Source organism: Globicephala melas, chromosome 18, assembly GCF_963455315.2.
Source record: "Globicephala melas chromosome 18, mGloMel1.2, whole genome shotgun sequence".
Taxonomy (NCBI): Eukaryota; Metazoa; Chordata; class Mammalia; order Artiodactyla; family Delphinidae; genus Globicephala; species Globicephala melas.
The window spans coordinates 21,198,586-21,217,710 of NC_083331.1; the positions used below are offsets into that span (position 1 = coordinate 21,198,586).

Below are 19,125 nucleotides of genomic sequence, written 5' to 3' on the forward strand. Positions count from 1 at the left end.
TATAAATCCTTTGTGTCTTAGGAATTATCAATGGTTATTTTCAAAGGAGTTTTAAAATTAAGTATATACTACTGCATCCAGATGCTTTAGAAACTGGAAATCCACGTAGAGCATAAATGGCAACATGAATTAACTGGAAAATCCTGATTGACTGTACACTGAGTTCACACTTCTGTGCCCACGTGGTGTTATAATCGTCTACATTCTCTATTTCCAACTAGACTGTGAATGCCTCTAATGCCTAGCACTCTTATATCCACAGCGCCTGGGATATATTCATGGTCAATTACTACTTGCCAAATAAACAGCCACCATGTTCCATAACCCCACCAGATTAAAGTTTTTAGTCCAGCAACATACTCTTTTGGTGTACTTACATTTACAAAAGAGTTAAAAACTCTTATCTTCTTAAGACCTTTTAAATATAAATTTCAACATTTAAAAATATGGTATACCTTAAGAAATCATTCTTTTTTTTTTAAAAAAAAAGCAAACTTAAAAAAAAATTTATTTTCTTTTTTCTTTTTGGCCACGCTGCGCAGCATGCAGGATCTCAGTTCCCCGACCAGGGATCGAACCTGTGCCCCCTGCAGTGGAAGCACGAAGCCCTAACCACTGGACCACCAGGGAATTCCCAAGAAATCCTTCTTTAAAACCCTAAAATTTAAGACTAAATGACTTGACAGAATTTAGTTTAAACTGGAAGCTAGAGTATTGAAAAAGTCCTTTTTTAACCTAGACGATTTCTAACAAAATCAGATAAAAGCTGTTAATTTTTTGTTTTTTCTTTTTTAAATTAAAAGTTTTAACCATTGATAATTAACCAATTATCAGTAACCAATTATTGATAATTATCAATTAACCACTGATAATTCCTAAGACACAAAAGTATAGTTGCTTTTAATTTTCTTATATTAAACCATCAAAGACTTATACTGCTGGTCTGTCAGATGTTACACCATACTATTGTATAATCAATGGTGCTACCTGCTCAAAGGAAAGGAAGTAGGAAGAAGAAAGGATGGGAGTATGTGAAGAAAACTAATGTTAAAAAGTGACCTCTTACACACTATGAAAATGATATTAGGCTTAGGAACCTGCTCTGGACTCACATAGCAATGAAAACTGAACCAAAAAGATAACCAGCTTACCACCTCCTGGACCGTCACACAAATGCCAGGGAAAATGGCCAATGCATTGGCCATCAGCTAGTGCCCCGTCCTCCTGTCACATTCCACTGCCATCCTGAACTCCGATGCAGGTCTAAGAGTCCACTCTAAAGCTGCATACCCTACCTGGATACTTGAAGTGTAATAAGGATTAAAATGTCAGCAAAAGGAGCTTGACTTTAAAGGAGGGAATGTAATCTTCATCCTGTGGGTAAGGGAGGTTTGGGTGTCTGGATTCAAGCAGGGATGCCAAAGACAATTTGGCTGCCGTTTTGATAGCCCTTTTCCTGGTATGGAGATAAGACTGGGGGGAGGGAGGCATGTGTGGGCTTCTGGGAAAGTATACTCTGGTATTCACTTTACCCCAAGGGTAAAATTCCCCTAAAGAGGGATCAGTACTCATGATAATATGTTGGGCAGGAAATGGTTCTATAAAATGGACATTATCTACCTCTTACTTAGCACTAACTTATAACCCGGGAGAGATCTGATTGCATCTGCTGAAGTGTGTCACTACTGAATTGCTGCAATGTGCCTCTCCATGTGTAACACCTGGTCATTACACCACATATCTCTAGATCGTTTATGTAGTTACATGGGCCTGTGTTACTTACACAATTAAGCAAAGCTTTAATAATAAAAAAGAAGCATTTAGTCAATAGCATAAAATATCTGTAAGAGAGAGTGGTTAACAAGTTTATTAATAAGGTTAATAAGCACATTAATAAAGTTAATATGTTTATGCTCGTCAAGCTAACTGCCTGATGATATTGACGGTGTTCACTGTAGAGCAGAAGGGCATCTAGTGATTAGACCTAAGTATATGTTGAATCATTAGTTTCTTTTCATTTCAGAGACACAGAAATAGATTTTAAACTAGAAAGAACCTGACTATCTCTTAGGCAAGAGTAACTGAACAAATACCGTACATGTCATTTCAATGTCTCTGTATAATACGTGTTCATTTTTAGTTTATAAAGAGGTTATAAAAATAAAATGACAAAACACTATATTACTGATGTAACAGTGTTTATATAAGGTATACTTCTAAATTAAAAAAAAATAATGTCTTAGCACTAATTCTGAGGATTAAATGAGATAATATTTTAGAGCATTTAACATATGGCCAGGCACTGTTTACTCTCATTACCACTAATATGTACCAACAATGATGAAAACAGCTTCAAAGAAAATGTATTCACAGACCATTAGGAACAAATGCAACTCTGCTGAAATCCAGGAGAGCTGCTTCTGTTACAACAGAGCAGAACCTGTTTACTTTTTTAAGATATATCATTTTAGATGTTACTGTGGCAACATGTGATTTCAAAGCTTTCCACTGCCCAGCAACTATAATCTTATTACATTCTGTCAGTTAAAATATCCCCAAAGTGGGTGCACTAGTTGAGTTTAACAATCTCATTTGTTAAATATGGCCTTCCTCTCCTCTTACGATGTGACATCTTACCAGATGTGTATCTCCCTTATCAGCCTTCCTCTCTCTCCATCTCACAGTGGTTATAAGGGTTTAGGATGTTTGGCTGCCAAAACCATGTTTATCAGGGCAAGAGAATCCTGGAATAAAAGAAAAAAGGGAACCTAGGTGGAAGGGAGAGTCTCCTCCATGGCCAATAGCTGTATTTTTGTACTAAATAAGAAAGCAATTTCAAAAACATTAATCAGGAACGGCACCAGTCAACCACCTAGATTAGCTATCCTACTGAGATAACAAGTTGTTGAAGAGACACAAGCAGATACTATCAGGTGTGATGAGGTACAAGGTCACTAAAACAAGCTAAAGAAACCAGGTTTGCAGAAAATACCAAAGCATAGCTTCAAATGAGACAAAGTTCTGCCCTGGAAACTCTACCAGCAGCCAGCAAGTTCCATCTGGCAGGTGTTGTCACCACAAAAACAAAAGGCAGGGGTAGAGGAGACACAGGTCTGTTTCAAGGCAGTACCATACCTCCAAAAAGACAAGGTTTGGGGGGAAGGTATGTACTATGAACAAAGCGCATGACAGGTGTCCCGAATTCTCAGCTCTATACGGATTTATCACACCATTGTCCATCTGCTTTCTGACACCGAGGCTTATGTAACTAGGAATCGAAAGGTAATGGGGATACAACATTTGGTTCCTGTGCCACAGCAAGGAAGGATAAGACAATTGGAGGTAGGGGAGGGAACGGGACCACCCTCCTCAATCAGTTTTATTTTACAGTGGGAATGCAAGGACAAAATTGTTCGTAATGCAGTGGTACCCAGCCTCAGCATTCTGGTGCTCTGCTGCTAAAAATCAAATAATACAGGAAAATATTTATCTCAGTGGATAGATTATTTCCTTGATTTGCTTTAATTACATGACATTAACAAATTTTGGCATTTGCTGCTTCCTGGCTGCAGCTGACAAAATTAACAGGTAAAGAAGACGCTTTTCATTGTGTTTAGTTTGCTAAAGCTTCTTTGGTTCTGATGGTCTTGTTCATGGGTATGCTTTTGGATTACCTAATATATAACATTTTGTACTAGAAAGACTTTAACCATGGACATGTATTGCTTTTATTTTAAATTAATTAAAGAGAAAGATAAAAGAAGCACTTTCATTCCCCAGGGACTGGCATCAACCTTTCTGTCTGCACCTATCAGCCTCACCCCTACAACCCGCATCTAGTCTGTAACCAGCAAGAGTCGGTGCACACCCGCCGAGGGTGCAGGAAAAGTTGGGGGGCAAAGTCAGTCTTTGAGAAACTTATAATCTGGGTGGGGGATAAATATCTTGAACTGGAAAAGTACTTAATTTCTAATGATTTTATTCTTTTCTTTTTTTTGTGGCCACACCACAGGGCTCGTGGGATCTTAGTTCCCCGACCAGGGATCGAACCTGGGCCCTCAGCAGTGAGAGTGCGGAGTCCTAACCACTGGATGGCCAGGGAATTCCCAATTTCTAATTATTTTAAAAGAAGAAAGAAAGAAAGACTAATTGACCATGATTTTTTCCATTTCCCATGTCACTATCGCTAGGATAAAATAAGCTAATGATGAAGACAGCTATCTTAGTACAAACATAAATGCTATCCTTTCATTAATGTGCGTGAACATGAAACACAGACACCTGTTAAAAAAAATAAAGACAGCTTTGTTCTTCGACAGTTTCAGATGAAGGAACTCTTTTTAATCCCTTTTGAGAGTTTCTGTAGTTGACTACTTTTTTCCTGCTATGCCATTCGGTTTGGATCTGTATCACTTCAGCTCCTCAGAGAGAAACAAGTACAGGGAGTCCTCATTTAGAAAACATTTCCTAATTTTACATTTTAAAAGTTAATATTTAAAAAGAAAAGCCTTCTTCAACCCCCAACCGCATCATGAATAATCTGATTAAGTATAAATAAATGTGTTCTTTTTCCTCAAAAATCACTTAAGCAACTTGACAAGAATTATTGTTTAAAAAATTTACCTAGAGAAATTAAAGTACCAGTCATTTTCCCCCTACAACAGATGGTGCTCAAGGATTTCACGTATCAAGGCCGTTTGCTTAGCGCATCACCCTTTAGTTGTTCTGTTAGCAGGCAGGCTTCGAGTCTTCTTAATCACTCTTTTCTTCTACTTGATAATGTCTGTACTCTGGCTTCAGCTCCCACGTGTTTTTGTGGATCCCTTTTACATTTTGAATACCAATTTCTTTTAAGATTTCCTTCAGGTACGACTGAAAAACAAAAACAAAATAACCTTGACAGATGAGATTATGAACGCAGGAAACAAGATTTAAAATAAAATGATACACCAAACCACACTTTTATTAGTAATAAAAATTATGATCCTGAAAGCTCGACAAGATTTCTCTATAAAGAAGTTCAATAAACTGCTGTTTTGACTCCAGGCATACAATACGTGAAAACTGCATTAAATATATGATCATTTGCATTAAAGGGGTTGGAAGTCCTGAATGCCAGCAACCTTGAGAGCTAAAGAAAAAAAAAAAAAAAAAAAGAAGAAAAAAAGTCTAGATGAAAATACACTAGAAAATTTGCTGATGCTTAATTTATTAAGATTACACAGCATACCAAGTGTGATCTGCCCTTGAGTTCAGTGGCATCACTGAGTTCACAGTCAGATAGGGTTATTCTTGGATTGGAAACAGTTGTTTCAGAAGCAGGAGCATGTATTAAAAAAATGACATATATCTGTGGGACATTAATACTCTATGAAGCAAGCACATGACAGGTGCCCAGAATTCTCAGTTCTAAGGTGAGTTCTCAAACTTGCTATTGGGCTACTTATTTTTCTTCTGGGGGCTGCAGCTTTCTTGTGCTTGGCTCCACCAAAGGAAAGAGGTGAGTGATGACGGAGGGCAGAACACTGCATTATGGTATTTCCGGCACCTGAAAATTCAGTATTACCCAAATGTTTACTACAGTCATGAAAATGATGGCTATGACAAATGTAATATCAAACCCCACCGTTGCTTGCCAATGCCCAAGGTGAAAAAGCATTTCACTATAAACTGATCAATACAAATTACAGTACTTCCTTCTTGGGGAAGACAGAAAAGTTAATCATTTAAAACGGACTTTTTTTCCTTTTTTTGCTGCAGAAGCAACCAACCCAACAATAATTTTTATGTGTATGCTTCAAAGAACCAGTTACAGGTACATTACAGTGACCCATCCCATGGATGGAAGATGTCATATATGTAAATTTTTAAAATTTACTGAAATGAGGCACTAATTAGAAAAATGGCTGAGAAGCTCTTACCTTGATAATGTTCAAGGCAGTGCCTTTCTCAAGTGTGGTGCTAGACTATCTGCATCAGAACCTCATGGGGAGCCTGTGAGATAAGCCCCATTTTAGAGACAGTGAATCAAAATCTCTGGGGCTAGGCACGGGACTATGCATTTCACAAGCCCCCAGGAGCCTGATTTAACTGCACTAAAATCCACAGCATCTGCTTAAGGGATTCTTCTGGCTCTAATAGTCTGGCACCTTTGGGTCCTCGAAGTATTACTTAGTTTTCTCAGCCTCACTGTTGCTGAAGAGTATGCGTGAATCAGCGTCACCTAACACCACCTTACACAGACTGGTATAATGCTCTACAGCTGATAACGTACTTCCATTTAGGGCCACCTGTTCAGCACTGGAACTACGTACGGGTCCCTCAAACAGTCCTGGATGGCTCAGCTCTCGCTGGAGCAGCCTCCCCATCCCGGCAGCCAGGTCCCAGCAGGTGGCAGCAATGAACCAAAGGAGGCCTGGGTTTCCCCAGGAGAAGGCCTGCTTGCCTCCCACACCTTCTGCAGCTGGCTTCACCGAAGGACCCACCCATAAGGAGTAAGCAAATTACTCAGGTGAGCTTCAGACAGCCAGGTAATGTGCACGCCTGCCATCTTTAGATTGCATCGAAAAAAATGGAACACTGTTCATAAACGACTTTCTAATAAACAGGATTCGTAAGTGGAAAATGATGGGTTGGGCTTTGATTTTCAGTTTAGGTGCCATGAATGACTTCTTTGTAAAATTCCAAAGAATGGTTTATTGTGAGAACGGCCAGACCCTGGGCACAAACAATCACGCAACTGTGGATGCACTGTGATGGGTCAGAAATGAACAGAGCAAGCGCCAGGAGCATGGTGGCTGCCTGACAGACGCTCTTCACTTCCAGTCTAGCAGGGTCATTTATAATCTGGAAACAGAAGATGAAAAGCCTAGAAAGGGTTAAACACAAAATATTAAGAAAGTCTTAAGGGTACAAATTCAGTTGTCTTCATGTATAGCCCACCCTCACTTTATTAAACTATCAGTAGTATAATAAGGTTATGGAGTTATTTGTTTTTTATAAAGATGTCGCTCTTTTTTCTTTTTTAACAATAAGAATGCAATGAGACAGTCACAGTCTGTCAATCTGTCAGGTAACGAGATGGGATGAGGGTCGCCATATCTAGCATGGTACAGAAATCTTTTGGGGAGGGAGGGGCAAACTTCTGAAGTTTGAGAATGTTCCAAACTGCAACCTAAGACCATTCTACTATAACTAAATGAATTAACTTGGCACAAAGCATTAGCAGAGAAAGTGGTAGTAATAATAGAGAAAAACAAGGTCAGAAAATCCTTGAAGGAAAGACATAGGTAGAGAACAGTGAGATTATGTCATTTCTGTTTCAGAATTTTCTCTGACTTCCCCTTTGGCCTACAGGTTAAATTCCAAATTCTTTCACAGGCATCCACCCAGGTCTGTTTGCCCTTTGGCCTCTTTCTCTAACACCTCCCCATACGCGCACTTGCCATTTCTGCGTCTGCATGCTCTTGGTTTTTTTCCATGTGCCCTACCCTTTCCCTGTAATGCACATCCCCTTCTCTCAGATCTGAACTCCTCCTCATCCTTTCCGACTCAGCACAAATGTCACCTTCTCAGAGAAACTTTCCCTAATGGTCCTACCTCTCAGATCTACATTTCACACTGTACCTACTTCAGGGAGAGCGCTCAACTATATTATAACTCTTTGTGTACATGTCTATCTCTCCCATCAAACCCTGTGCTCCCACTGCAGGGCCCGACTGCACATCAGAGCTGCAGCGCACTGACAGTGAGTGAAATGGGTGTGCTTAAGAGTAAGGAGCTAAGAGGGTTTTGGACGGTGTGGTTGGCTGTGGGGAGGTCACTTAGAAGGCCCAAAGGAATAAACCTCTAATTCTAGTTGTTTTCATTTTTCATCTCATTAACATATAGGGCAATGACCCGGTTTGAGAAATAAAAATTGATTAAACTGTATTACCTGAATCTGAATGACATTTACTACTAAAATCTGTATTATAGTGCTAAACTATTATTTGAGACAAAGCCAACTGAGGTGGAGATTTTTTTTTTTTTTTTTTTTTTTGCGGTACGCGGACCTCTCACTGTTGTGGCCTCTACCGTTGTGGAGCACAGGCTCCGGACGCGCAGGCTCAGCGGCCGTGGCCCACGGGCCCAGTCGCTCCGCGGCATGTGGGATCTTCCCGGACCGGGGCATGAACCCGGGTCCCCTGCATCGGCAGGCGGACTCTCAACCACTGCACCACGAGGGAAGCCCGAGGTGGAGATTTTAAGGTTTTAGCAGGATTGAAGATTAATTGGTAATCTAACTTTCCTTTTAAAAAATGTATACCTTCACACTAATATTTATTCTAGTATCAGGCTGAGTGGCACACAGTGTGTAGTCATCCTCACAGAGTTCACAGTTTGAGATCAGGGTGTTAAATGGGGGGAAACAAAGGCATATAAGCAGGCAATCATAAACTAAAACAGAAGCACAGTAATAGGACGTAACACGCAGGACATTATGGGAGCACTTGGAAGGGGCACCTAACCCAGCCGGAGTCAAGATGTTAGGTTCTTTGAGGATGTACATTTGATCATTTGAACTGAATGGCAAGTCTGTGCAGGGATCAAGGGAAACTAGTACTCCTCTTACTAATTCTAAACACTGATTTTGCAATTTAATCTTTTGCCTCATCATTTGTATTTTAAACACCAGATTCCAGAACTGAGTAGATCACCTTTATGTCACATAGGACTGGAAAGATTTCTCATTACCAACTATGGGCAGTTCTGCAGAACAAGATCTGAAATAATAAATTGGCTCAGGTCCAGCAATTCTTCATCAAAGAGATGTGTGGGAGGGTATTTACAGCAAGCCCGAATGCAGAGAAAAAGGGGATAGAACATTACACCTTCCTTGCAAGGGAAAGGCAAAGCACATACTGGAGCAGAGAGGTCTAGTGAGTAGGAAGTGGTGTGCATGTGTGGATCAAGACAAAATGGTGGTGGCCAAAAAGCTGGAAATTCACAGATCAAATTCCTGATCTCTCCCCCAAGATCAAGACAAACCTGTGTAGGGTCACAGGGCACAGCAGCCTACTATTTTAGCCTCTCTTCTTCTCCCTCCTTACCAGCTTCCACCTCTGCCATTTTTCATATCATCTTTTCCTCTACTGCTCTGCCAGCCAAATGGAAGATTTATCTGCATTTCATTTTATCGGGCATTTGAGTGTTAAGCATTAACATACATAATAATAAACTAACTATAACTAAATTCCTAGAAGTTGATTAAAAAAACATATATCTTTGACAGAGAGCTGATCACCAAATAATAATGCTTTAGATAAGCTAAAGATATAACCCTACTAGACTTATCATCACAAAATCTTCCCCAAAAGGTTGGAATAAATGTGCGTCATGTAAATCAATACCAAAGACGGCACTGGTTAACAGTCTCCAAAGGGAAACTGCTACCTGAGCTTTATAAAGGGACCCAGGAGGCAAGGGCATTCACGATCAGTTATGTGATAATTTCAAAGTATCACTTCATATTTATGTGATTTTCATGTGACTGACTGTGGCTCCTTTAAACAAGGTTAACAGAACAGAGGACTTACTGATGAAGATGTTAGTGGCTCCAAGGCACAAAATTCTTTCATTAAAAAGATAAACAAACTGCACATTATACATAAGCTGTGAACAAAGGCAACCTATGTTTCATTCCTTTAGACAGAGAGAACTGTGAACAGGAGAGGGAAGATGGTACTGAGGGCATCTCTGGAACATGGGCCATCTCAGCACTTTTCTCCTCTTTTCCTTCTGGTTTCACCTCTGTTTTTATACTAGTCTCCACCCTGTCCTCCTCTCAGGGTCCCACAGGCTGCATTCCTCCCTTTGTAAAACTCTAAGAAGCAGAGAGATGATCGGTAATGAAATGGCCAAGCCACAAACTCTACCCACCCCCAGCCCTACTTTATGGCTTAATCCAAATTCTAAAGAAGAAATTTATCACTGCATTAATATTCACGTGCTGGTAAATCATCTTACTTTTAGTTAACACTTCATCTGTCCAGCAGTGAGTCGCAAATGATTCACATACTTCCATATTTCAGATAAAGTTTACTTCCTTTGGGCCAAAACTTTTAATTTTAACTATATGTTTAAAGACATGCCTTCTAAACTGTATTAGTTTATTTGTATGCTAAACGTAACTTAACCTTGGAATACTGCAAGGTATTCCAAGGCTGGGATATGACGGCTTCCAACCGGGGGAAAAAACATACATATATTCATATAGTTAATGTTAAAAGTGTTAACTAGGAACATACAAAGATATCTAAAACTTAATAAAGAAAAAAATTCCTATTGAAATATAAATATGAATTCTTGCATTTAGAACCATGGAAACTACCTATTAGTGCATCTGGTGTGACAAGTAGTTTAGAATGTACAAAAAATAAGAAGATATCAATTGGCAGCGTTATTATTAGTCCACTTGAAAATATTGCTCGAAATTAAATGGCAAGCAATGAGACTCTTTAGGTATATATTTTACCATAAAGAATTTTTAGAAAATTAGCTAGTATTCTCAACAATGAAGCATTATTCACCCTTAAAATATTTGGAATAAAGTTTTACTTTAAGGCAATAGTAGATAAAAGGTTTGCTGGCTAAGGATTAAAAAAGGATTGATGGGGCTCCCCTGGTGGCGCAGTGGTCGAGAGTCCGCCTGCCGATGCAGGGGACACGGGTTCGTGCCCCCGTCCGGGAAGATCCCACATGCCGCGGAGCGGCTGGGCCCGTGAGCCATGGCCGCTGAGCCTGCGCGTCCGGAGCCTGTGCTCCGCAACGGGAGAGGCCACAACAGTGAGAGGTCCGCGTACCGCAAAAAAAAAAAAAAAAAAAAAAAAGATAATTCCCATAAGGATAGCAAGCTTAAAACAAGTCCTTCCTTCTAGCTTGCTCAGGGACTAAATAAAGAAATCAGGAGAAAGCAGTTAATGAGCTTAAACATTTACTTTTCCCTCCCTTTAAAATTAAATGGGACTGGAAGGGTGGAAAAAGAGATTTTATGAATAATGACATTTTTCAGGATAAACATAAATTGTGTGGCCTACTGCTTAATTTAAAACTCTATGTAAATTCTGTATGTAAATAATGCCCAATTTTGCATACTGGGAGCCTATGTCAGATATTGCTGTTACCTACGTAATATCTCACGTAAAATATGGACTCAATTGGTTATGTTAGTAAATTCACTCCCAATTTTACCCCATGCAGAAATAAGGTAAAAAAGAAAAAACAGTAAAAAGGCTGAAACAAACCGTACAATAAATTAAAAGAGAAAACGTTACTATTTCATAATAAACTCATTAGTAGTAACTCTATTAGTTATTAGAACCTTCTACTCATAAGGAAAGCATTAAAATTTCATAAATGTGCTTAACTTTTATCCTTTTATATTCAACATAGTTAATAATTTTAGTATGACATTTCATATTCTAAAACTTTTAATTAAGGCTCAAGTTCACAAGCAAATAGTTATTTTTTAGCACCACCTTCTAACCAACTAAGTTAACCAGCCACTGCAAATAATTATTTTTTAAAATGGAAGTCTCGTGACTTCCCTGGTGGTCCAGTGGTTAAGAATCTGCCTTCCAATGCAGCGGACGTCGGTTTGATCCCTGGTCGGGGAACTAAGACCCCACAGGCCGTGGGGCAGCTAAGCCTACGTCCCACAACTACTGAGCCCGCGCACCACAACTAGAGAGAAGCCCACACACCGCAACAAAGAGCTGACGCAGCAAAAAAAAAAAAAAAGTTTCACAGAGGGCTGTCACTAGCTAATATGCTCTGCTGGGAAATTGGTGGTCTTTTTAGTTTTGGTAGTACCATTCAAAACTGAAAACTTCCAGTTATAGGAGACATGAAGAGAGAATAGAAGGAAATATGTGAACAGAAAGGAAATGATAAAGACTCAGGGGAAAAGAAGAAAAAGGAATCATGTAAAAAAGGGAAAGCATATGTCAGAACAAGACATTATAATAAAAACAGCATTATTCAGTAGTACATTTGGGAATGAACTTCAAACACGTAAAAAAACCCATTTTGGGGACTTCCCTGGTGGCACAGTGGTTAAGAATCCGCCTGCCAATGCAGGGGACACAGGTTCCAGAAGCCTTGGTCTGGGAAGATCCCATATGCCGTGGAGCAACTAAGCCCGTATGCCACAACTACTCAGCCTGTGCTCTAGAGCCTGCGAGCCACAACTACTGAGCCCACGTGCCACAACTACTGAAGCCCGTGCACCTAGAGCCTGTGCTCCACAACAAGAGAAGCCACCGCAATGAGAAGCCCGCGCACCGTGATGAAGAGTAGCCCTCGCTCACCGCAGCTAGAGGAAGCCCGCGAGCAGCAAGAGAGGACTCAACGCAGGCAATAAATAAATAAAAATAAACAAATTCATAAAAAAATTAAAAATAAAAAAAACCATTTTTACTTTGGATTAGAAACTGAATGAGCTAAGATAAAGCTTAGATTCCATTCTCTATGTACTTAGCTTAGATTAACGATGATGATTCTTTCTTTTAAGTTGGTTTCAACTTTTTAACGATACAATTTTTAAAAATTGATTAATCCATTAATTTTTACTTTTGGCTGCGTTGGGTCTTTGTTGCTGCACGCGGGCTTTCTCTAGTTAGGGCGAGCGGGGGCTACTCTTAGTTGCGGTGTGCAGGCTTCTCATTGCGGGGGCTTCTCTTGTTGCGGAGCACGGGCTCTAGGCGTGTGGGCTTCAGTAGTTGTGGCTCGCGGGCTCTGGAGCGCAAGCTCAGTTGTTGTGGCGCACGGGCTTAGTTGCTCCGCGGCATGTAGGATCTTCCCAGACCAGGGCTCGAACCCGTGTCCCCTGCATTGGAAGGCGGATTCTTAACCACTGCGCCACCAGGGAAGCCTGGTGATTCTTAATAACACAGACATTTGAAAGCAGTCTGCCTGAGAGAGAAATTAGCTTCCCCCCTGCTCATTAAAAAGGGGCTCCTATTGTCAGAAAAACATTTTCTTTGCTTGTCTTTGGTTGTATACACATGTCTGAATAGAAGAGGCAATGTGGTAAGAGATGCCTTCAAGCCACTAGGCAACTTCCTTCTCTGGGACTACAACTTAGACTAGATTATCTCTAGGATTACTTTTATCTTTTAAGATCCTGAGCCAGAGATATATAACACATATATGATATATATGTACCATAATGTGTAACATAGATATCATGAAGAGGAAACAGGAGTACAGATGTCTGGCTTGAGCAACTTGGGGAATGGTGGTGTCACTGCAATGGGGAAGTCTGGGGGGTCGGGGTTGGAGGGGTGTAGAAATCAAGAGTTTTGTTTTCAACAAACTAAATTTGAGATAACAGTCAAATGACTATGACTCATCAGGTGCTACTTCTGTAGCAAGCAGTGTGGCACAAGGGTGGGAGAGGCAGTGGGCTCGGTTGATGGACTTCCGTACCCTTGGCTCAGGAATAAGCATACAACCCCCATCAGGGCAATTAAAGTCTTCCCTGAGCTTTTGCTGGAATCATCAGGACAGATATTGTCTTTCTGCTTTGAGGCTGCTAGCTGTGAGGTGCTTCAGGAGGCCACTTTGGTTACCACATGGCAAGATCCTGCCTAAGGATAAAGACAACACACAGAATGATGAGGAAAGATGTGGAGAGATGGGGAGGGACAGTTCTAACTAAATAATATTAGTAGCTGGATCTAGCCATGTCTAAAGCAAGATGCATTCCTGAACTTCCCAGCTACAGGAGCCTATAAATTCTATTTTTGTTTAAGCTAGTTTGAGCTGAGTTTCTCTTTCTTGCAGCTGAAAGAGTCCCTACCAATTCACAGATCTATAGGAACATATATTTGTAAATAAAATTTTATTTTTTTGACAGGAGAAATGCTCAGTATATCAAATTCCCTAGCTATTTTATCCTTTAAAAAAGCATATCTTCTTGTATCTCACTGATGCCAAATTTCACTTATTTCTGTTCAAGCATTTATTTAGGCCTGTCTGGAAACAAACTCTGAGGATTATGTTAACACTACCTTATTGCTGCATCAGTTTTATCAAAAGCTTACTTTGGGCAAATAAACAAGCCTGTTCAGCATTATTTAGTGCTAGGCAATTTGAAATGCGGGCACCAAGCTGCTTCACAATCAAAGCCATGCAAATCTCTGCCTCATTTTTTTTGTTGATTTGAACTTACTTTATAGAAGCATGCAAACTGTTCAATTACATACACTGAATTCAAAAGTAAATGGTCCACTGGATCGACATGATTGGGGCTGCTGATTTAGAAGGGTCATCAATAATTAAGGATAAACTTCCCTGAATCTTGACGTGAAATTGAGTGGATTTAGAGCATAAGGAAATGACGAGGTTCAGTTATAATTAGAGCTGATTTTCGACGACACTTCTAATACAAATGGATGTTTAGAGAAACACTGGGAAATGGGTGCTGTGTTAAGAGAACAGTATGCTAGGGCTCAAAATGGTCTTCGCAGGTTGGTGTTTCAAAGGGAGCAATTATATACAGTTTCTAGTGGTTTTTTTTTTTTTTTTCTGCGCGCGGGCTTCTCACTGTTGTGGCCTCTCCCGTTGCGGAGCACAGGCTCCGGACGCGCAGGCTCAGCGGCCATGGCTCACGGGCCCAGCCGCTCCACGGCATGTGGGATCTTCCCAGACCGGGGCACGAACCCGTGTCCCCTGCATCGGCAGGCGGACTCTCAACCACTGCGCCACCAGGGAAGCCCTGGTTTGTATTTTTGAAGGAAATGATATTATGCTTCTATTTTACAGATATAATAAAATATGAAGAAAGACTAGACATAACACATTCAAGGTGAAAGAGCAAAGACTGCCCGGAGAGAAATAATAGGCTTCCCCTGATAGTTTGCTTTACAGAGGGGAAAAAAAAAGTCAAAATTTAAACTGCATAAAAACACTTCTTTAAATGGATACCGTGTTTCCAACTTTTTATCAGTTACCAGAGCCTGGCATATTAATAAAATTGGCTTATTTGCCCTGAATGAGTAACTTTAACTCTTTGGTTGCTTATGCAAGTCACACACCTGCGAATGAGAGAAAAGGGCTAGCCCTTAAGGGCAGTTTCTCTAATCAATAATTTTGCTTGTAGAAGTGAAGGTTTTTAGGAAGAAGAATATAGAAGGAAAGGAACTGGAAAAACAAGAAAATACTTCAGATTCACTCAGAATGTCAAAAATGACATTCTAAAGGTCAGAAAGCAGATGGTAACTTAAGAATACAGTAGTAGTGTTAATAACAAAGAGGAGGTATTAAAGCAATACACTTCACGGTTAGAAACTTGGTATCAAAAGTGGCACTGGGCGCCATTGGAAAACGAGAGCAGGGACTTCCCTGGTGGTGCAGTGGTTAAGAATCTGCCTGCCAATGCAGGGGACACGGGTTCGAGCTGTGGTCCAGGAAGATCCCACATGCCGCGGAGCAGCTAAGCCGGTGCGCCACAACTACTGAGCCTGCGCTCTAGAGCCCACAAGCCACAACTGCTGAGCCCACGTGCCACAACTACTGAAATCCATGCACTCTAGAGCCCACGTGCCACAAATACTGAGCCCGTGGGCCCCTAGAGCCCATGCTCCGTAACAAGAGAGGCCATTGCAATGAGAGACCTGTGCACCGCAACGAAGACCCAACAAAGCCAAAATAAATAAATTAATTAATTAAAAAAAAGAAAACAAGAGCATGTCATTAAATGCATACACTAAAGAACTGATTAACGCAAAGAAGATCTCTTTTCTTCCCTTTTACACAGGGCTCAAAAATTTGTTTAATAATACTAATAATAATAGTAAAATACTTTGCTGTTGACAAATGCAACTTTCATAAACATTAATTATTATAAGGATCCTGTAAACTAGGTATTTTAAAAACATATTTACAAAGTATAATATGATAAACATTTAATTTGAATATATTGGTAAATTTTATATTAAGAATGTCATATATTAAGTAAATTAAATATTAAATTATATAATGTATTAAACATTAAATGCATTTAAATACCTAGGACTCTGGCTAAATGGCAGGGCTGGGACTTGAACTGAGATCCTATTACTTCCAGTCCCGTGCTCTTTCCATCATACCAGGAAATCTCTTTCCTGGATCACTGACCTTCATGTGACACTGGGTTCCTTCATTCTCTTGGTATTACTCAGACTAAAATCAAATTAATAAGGGTATATTCATGACAATTAGTACAGACTGACTTATGCCCTGTGGACCTTTTAAAGGGGATAGTTACTACACAGAGGAGAGCTGGGCTCTGGCCACTTTCTTTCTAGGTCAAGGGGCTTTGCCAACTCAGTTCAAATGTGAGTGGGAGGTGGAGAGGAGGAGATGAAATAGGAGAAAGAGAGAATCACAGATGGAGAGCTGGAAGGGCTCCCAAGGATTATCCAGTCCAACTCCTCAGTTTTAGCAATGGGAGTGACTTCTCCAGATCCCACTGAGGTATGGCAGGACTGGAATCAACGCTGACCACTTCCTGTCCTCTCCTCCCCTCTATGCGAGGATAACGGTAGCTCTGGCATTCCATGCTTTCTCGAGATGGCTCTTTCTACCCTGCTCCTGCCATAAACGACATGAGGCCTGTCAAAATCCACCTGAGGAAAATATGGTGGTCTTTAAATGCAGAGGATGGGCCATCTCCTGATTCTTAAATCAATTACTGAATTGCTACTATGTTTGTGTTGTGGAATGCATGAATATTTAGGGATATGAATAATATACAAACCTGCCTTCAAAAACTTTACGCTTGCCGAGGCAATTTAGTCCCTAAATAATAAAACTATTATAAAATAATTGTTTCTAGGTCAGTGGTTCTCAAGCTCTTTGAGGTTCCCAGGCTTTCTACGAGAATCTGATATAAACTATAAATCTGCTCTCCAGAAAAATCCACACATTTCTGTACATACTCAGGGCGTTGCTGGATCTCCTAAAGCCCATCTACTGACCATGAATGAAGAAGCTCTATTATAAGAGATTCACTGAGTTCCACCATGTAAAAATTATCCGAAGAACAAAGATTGAGAGAAATACTAGTTATCCCTTTTCTTTGATGCAAAATGAGTAAACTTTAAAAATATGTCATCCCATGTTAAGGGCAAAGAAAGTGCTTTCCCTAGTATCATCTGAATGGCCCTCTACAAACACTTATTTTCCCATATCTAATTTTGTGTGTGTGTGTGTGTGTGTGTGTGTTATTCTATGAGAATATACTGTTTGCATCCAGAATTTCTGGAATGGCCTTTTCATGTATATATAAAATACAAAGGTAAACTTCATTAAAACCAGAAGAAACAGAGCTTAGCTTATGAATTATTCTATTTCAAATTTTTTATCTAGCTTGGAATGCTGTTTCTAAGGCTTTGATGCTGAAGGAAGCGAAGTCATTAAGATGAGTTGATAATACTGCCGGCATGAGCACTTTCCTCCTCTCTGGTAAAAAAAAAACAACGACAAAGTACTGAGGTCTTTTGGAATTCAAATTTCTTTCTTAATGAAAAAGTGAAAGGATGAAATATAACAGTAAAGAAATCTCTACAGAAGTGGGAAGCCGTACCATCAATACTGAAGTTTCAGAAATAATTTCCTAAAGCTTTGAATAAATCAGAAAAAAATTATACCAAGCCGTTTATGTTAAAATATTTTACAAAAGCAGTTATCTTGTTACATATTCTGAAGCAAATAAATGGAACAGTTAGAATTAACATATTCTTGAGTATCCCGGCAAAGCGGACAAAATAATAAAGCAAAGTGGGTAAGAGGACAAAAACAAGGGGGTTTCCATCTAATTTTTAAAAACCTGTAAAGTAAAATACTTTAGGTAAAATACTTAAAATACTAAAATACTTAAATACTTAAAATACTAAAATATAATTCAATTTGATACTTTGCTAACCTCAGGTGTGAGAAAGTTAAATGGAAGGAAATGTGACCCAAAGCTGGAGAAAGGGTTTAGATCCCTTACTTGTTACCAACATTTTAAATGGATTAGAAACACAAATTATTAGCAAATAGGCACAAGAGTCTGGAGAAGTGATTAAAAATGATTACTTATAGAACAGACAAAAACTTTCTAAAACAGCAATTTATTAAAAGTTTCCTTGAAAATGGAGAATAGCCCAACGCAATCATAATCTCAACAAGCATTGTGAGGCAGTACAGCTCAAGTTTAAAAAGACCTAATGTTAGTGCTAGATAGATTCTGATTAAAAAAAAAAAAAATCCACAGAGAACAGTTCACAAAACGGGGATAAACATTCCCCGTGAAAGACCCATACAACTCTTCAAGTTGAGCTTTTTTGGAGGGAGGTAAGAGAACAAAAGACAGACTAGAAAGGATATAAACAAAGAGACTTCAGGCTTAAAGTCAAGGATCAGTCAAAAGGAGGACAAATCCACCTTTTCTTCATATGGAACTACTGATATTAAATGTATTTAAAATTGAAAACAATGAAGCTGAGGTAAGAAAACAAAATGAAGGAAGGGAGGAAGGAAGGGAGGAAAGGAGGGAGGGAGGGGGGAGGAAGGGAGGGAGGAAAGGAGGGAGGGGGGGAAGAAGGGAGGGAGGGAGGGGGAAAAAGGCTACACTGAGACATCTTTTCCATGTTGAAACAAAACCTGACATCAGCATAGGTGCAAGTGAACTTATTCATTTACAATACACTTCTCTTCAGGAAAGCTGTATTAATGAAGCAGGACGTATTTAAAGGATCAATGTGAGCATATACATACCACAGGCTGTTTTGTGATGTCCACCAAGTCCTTAAGATTATAATATTGATGCTTCTCAAAGGCCGAAAACAACATGTCTAAAACGTGTTGTTTATCAGCTCGAGCTCGTTTCCCATCTTCTTTCTTTTTCCTTTCATATTCAATCTAGGTGCAAAAAGCAAAAAAAAACCGGAAGGCATTAATTCAACATGCTCACTTTGAAACACAGGCACTCTCTTTTCAGTCCTCCACGTGACACTTAGATTTTAAGCTGCAAAGCAGCAGGTCAAAGTGTGGTGGTTCAGTACCTGGGGTCCTCGCTGCTCCCAGGGCTCCTCAGACCGTTAAGGCTCTAAGAAG

General features: G+C 39.8%; 1 protein-coding gene across 1 annotated transcript in view; it reads right to left on the minus strand.

The window, feature by feature from the left end:
• Positions 1–1,618: 1,618 nt before the first annotated feature.
• Positions 1,619–19,125, minus strand: part of GTF2F2 (general transcription factor IIF subunit 2) — a 154,409-nt gene continuing 136,902 nt past the window's right edge. Inside the window, exons 7-8 of the mRNA XM_030882220.3 lie at positions 18,787–18,930; positions 1,619–4,872 (exon numbers count right to left, since the gene is read on the minus strand). Coding sequence (XP_030738080.1) covers positions 4,753–4,872; positions 18,787–18,930 — 264 coding nt within the window. The 3' untranslated portion in view covers positions 1,619–4,752. The remainder of the gene's footprint in view (positions 4,873–18,786; positions 18,931–19,125) is intronic.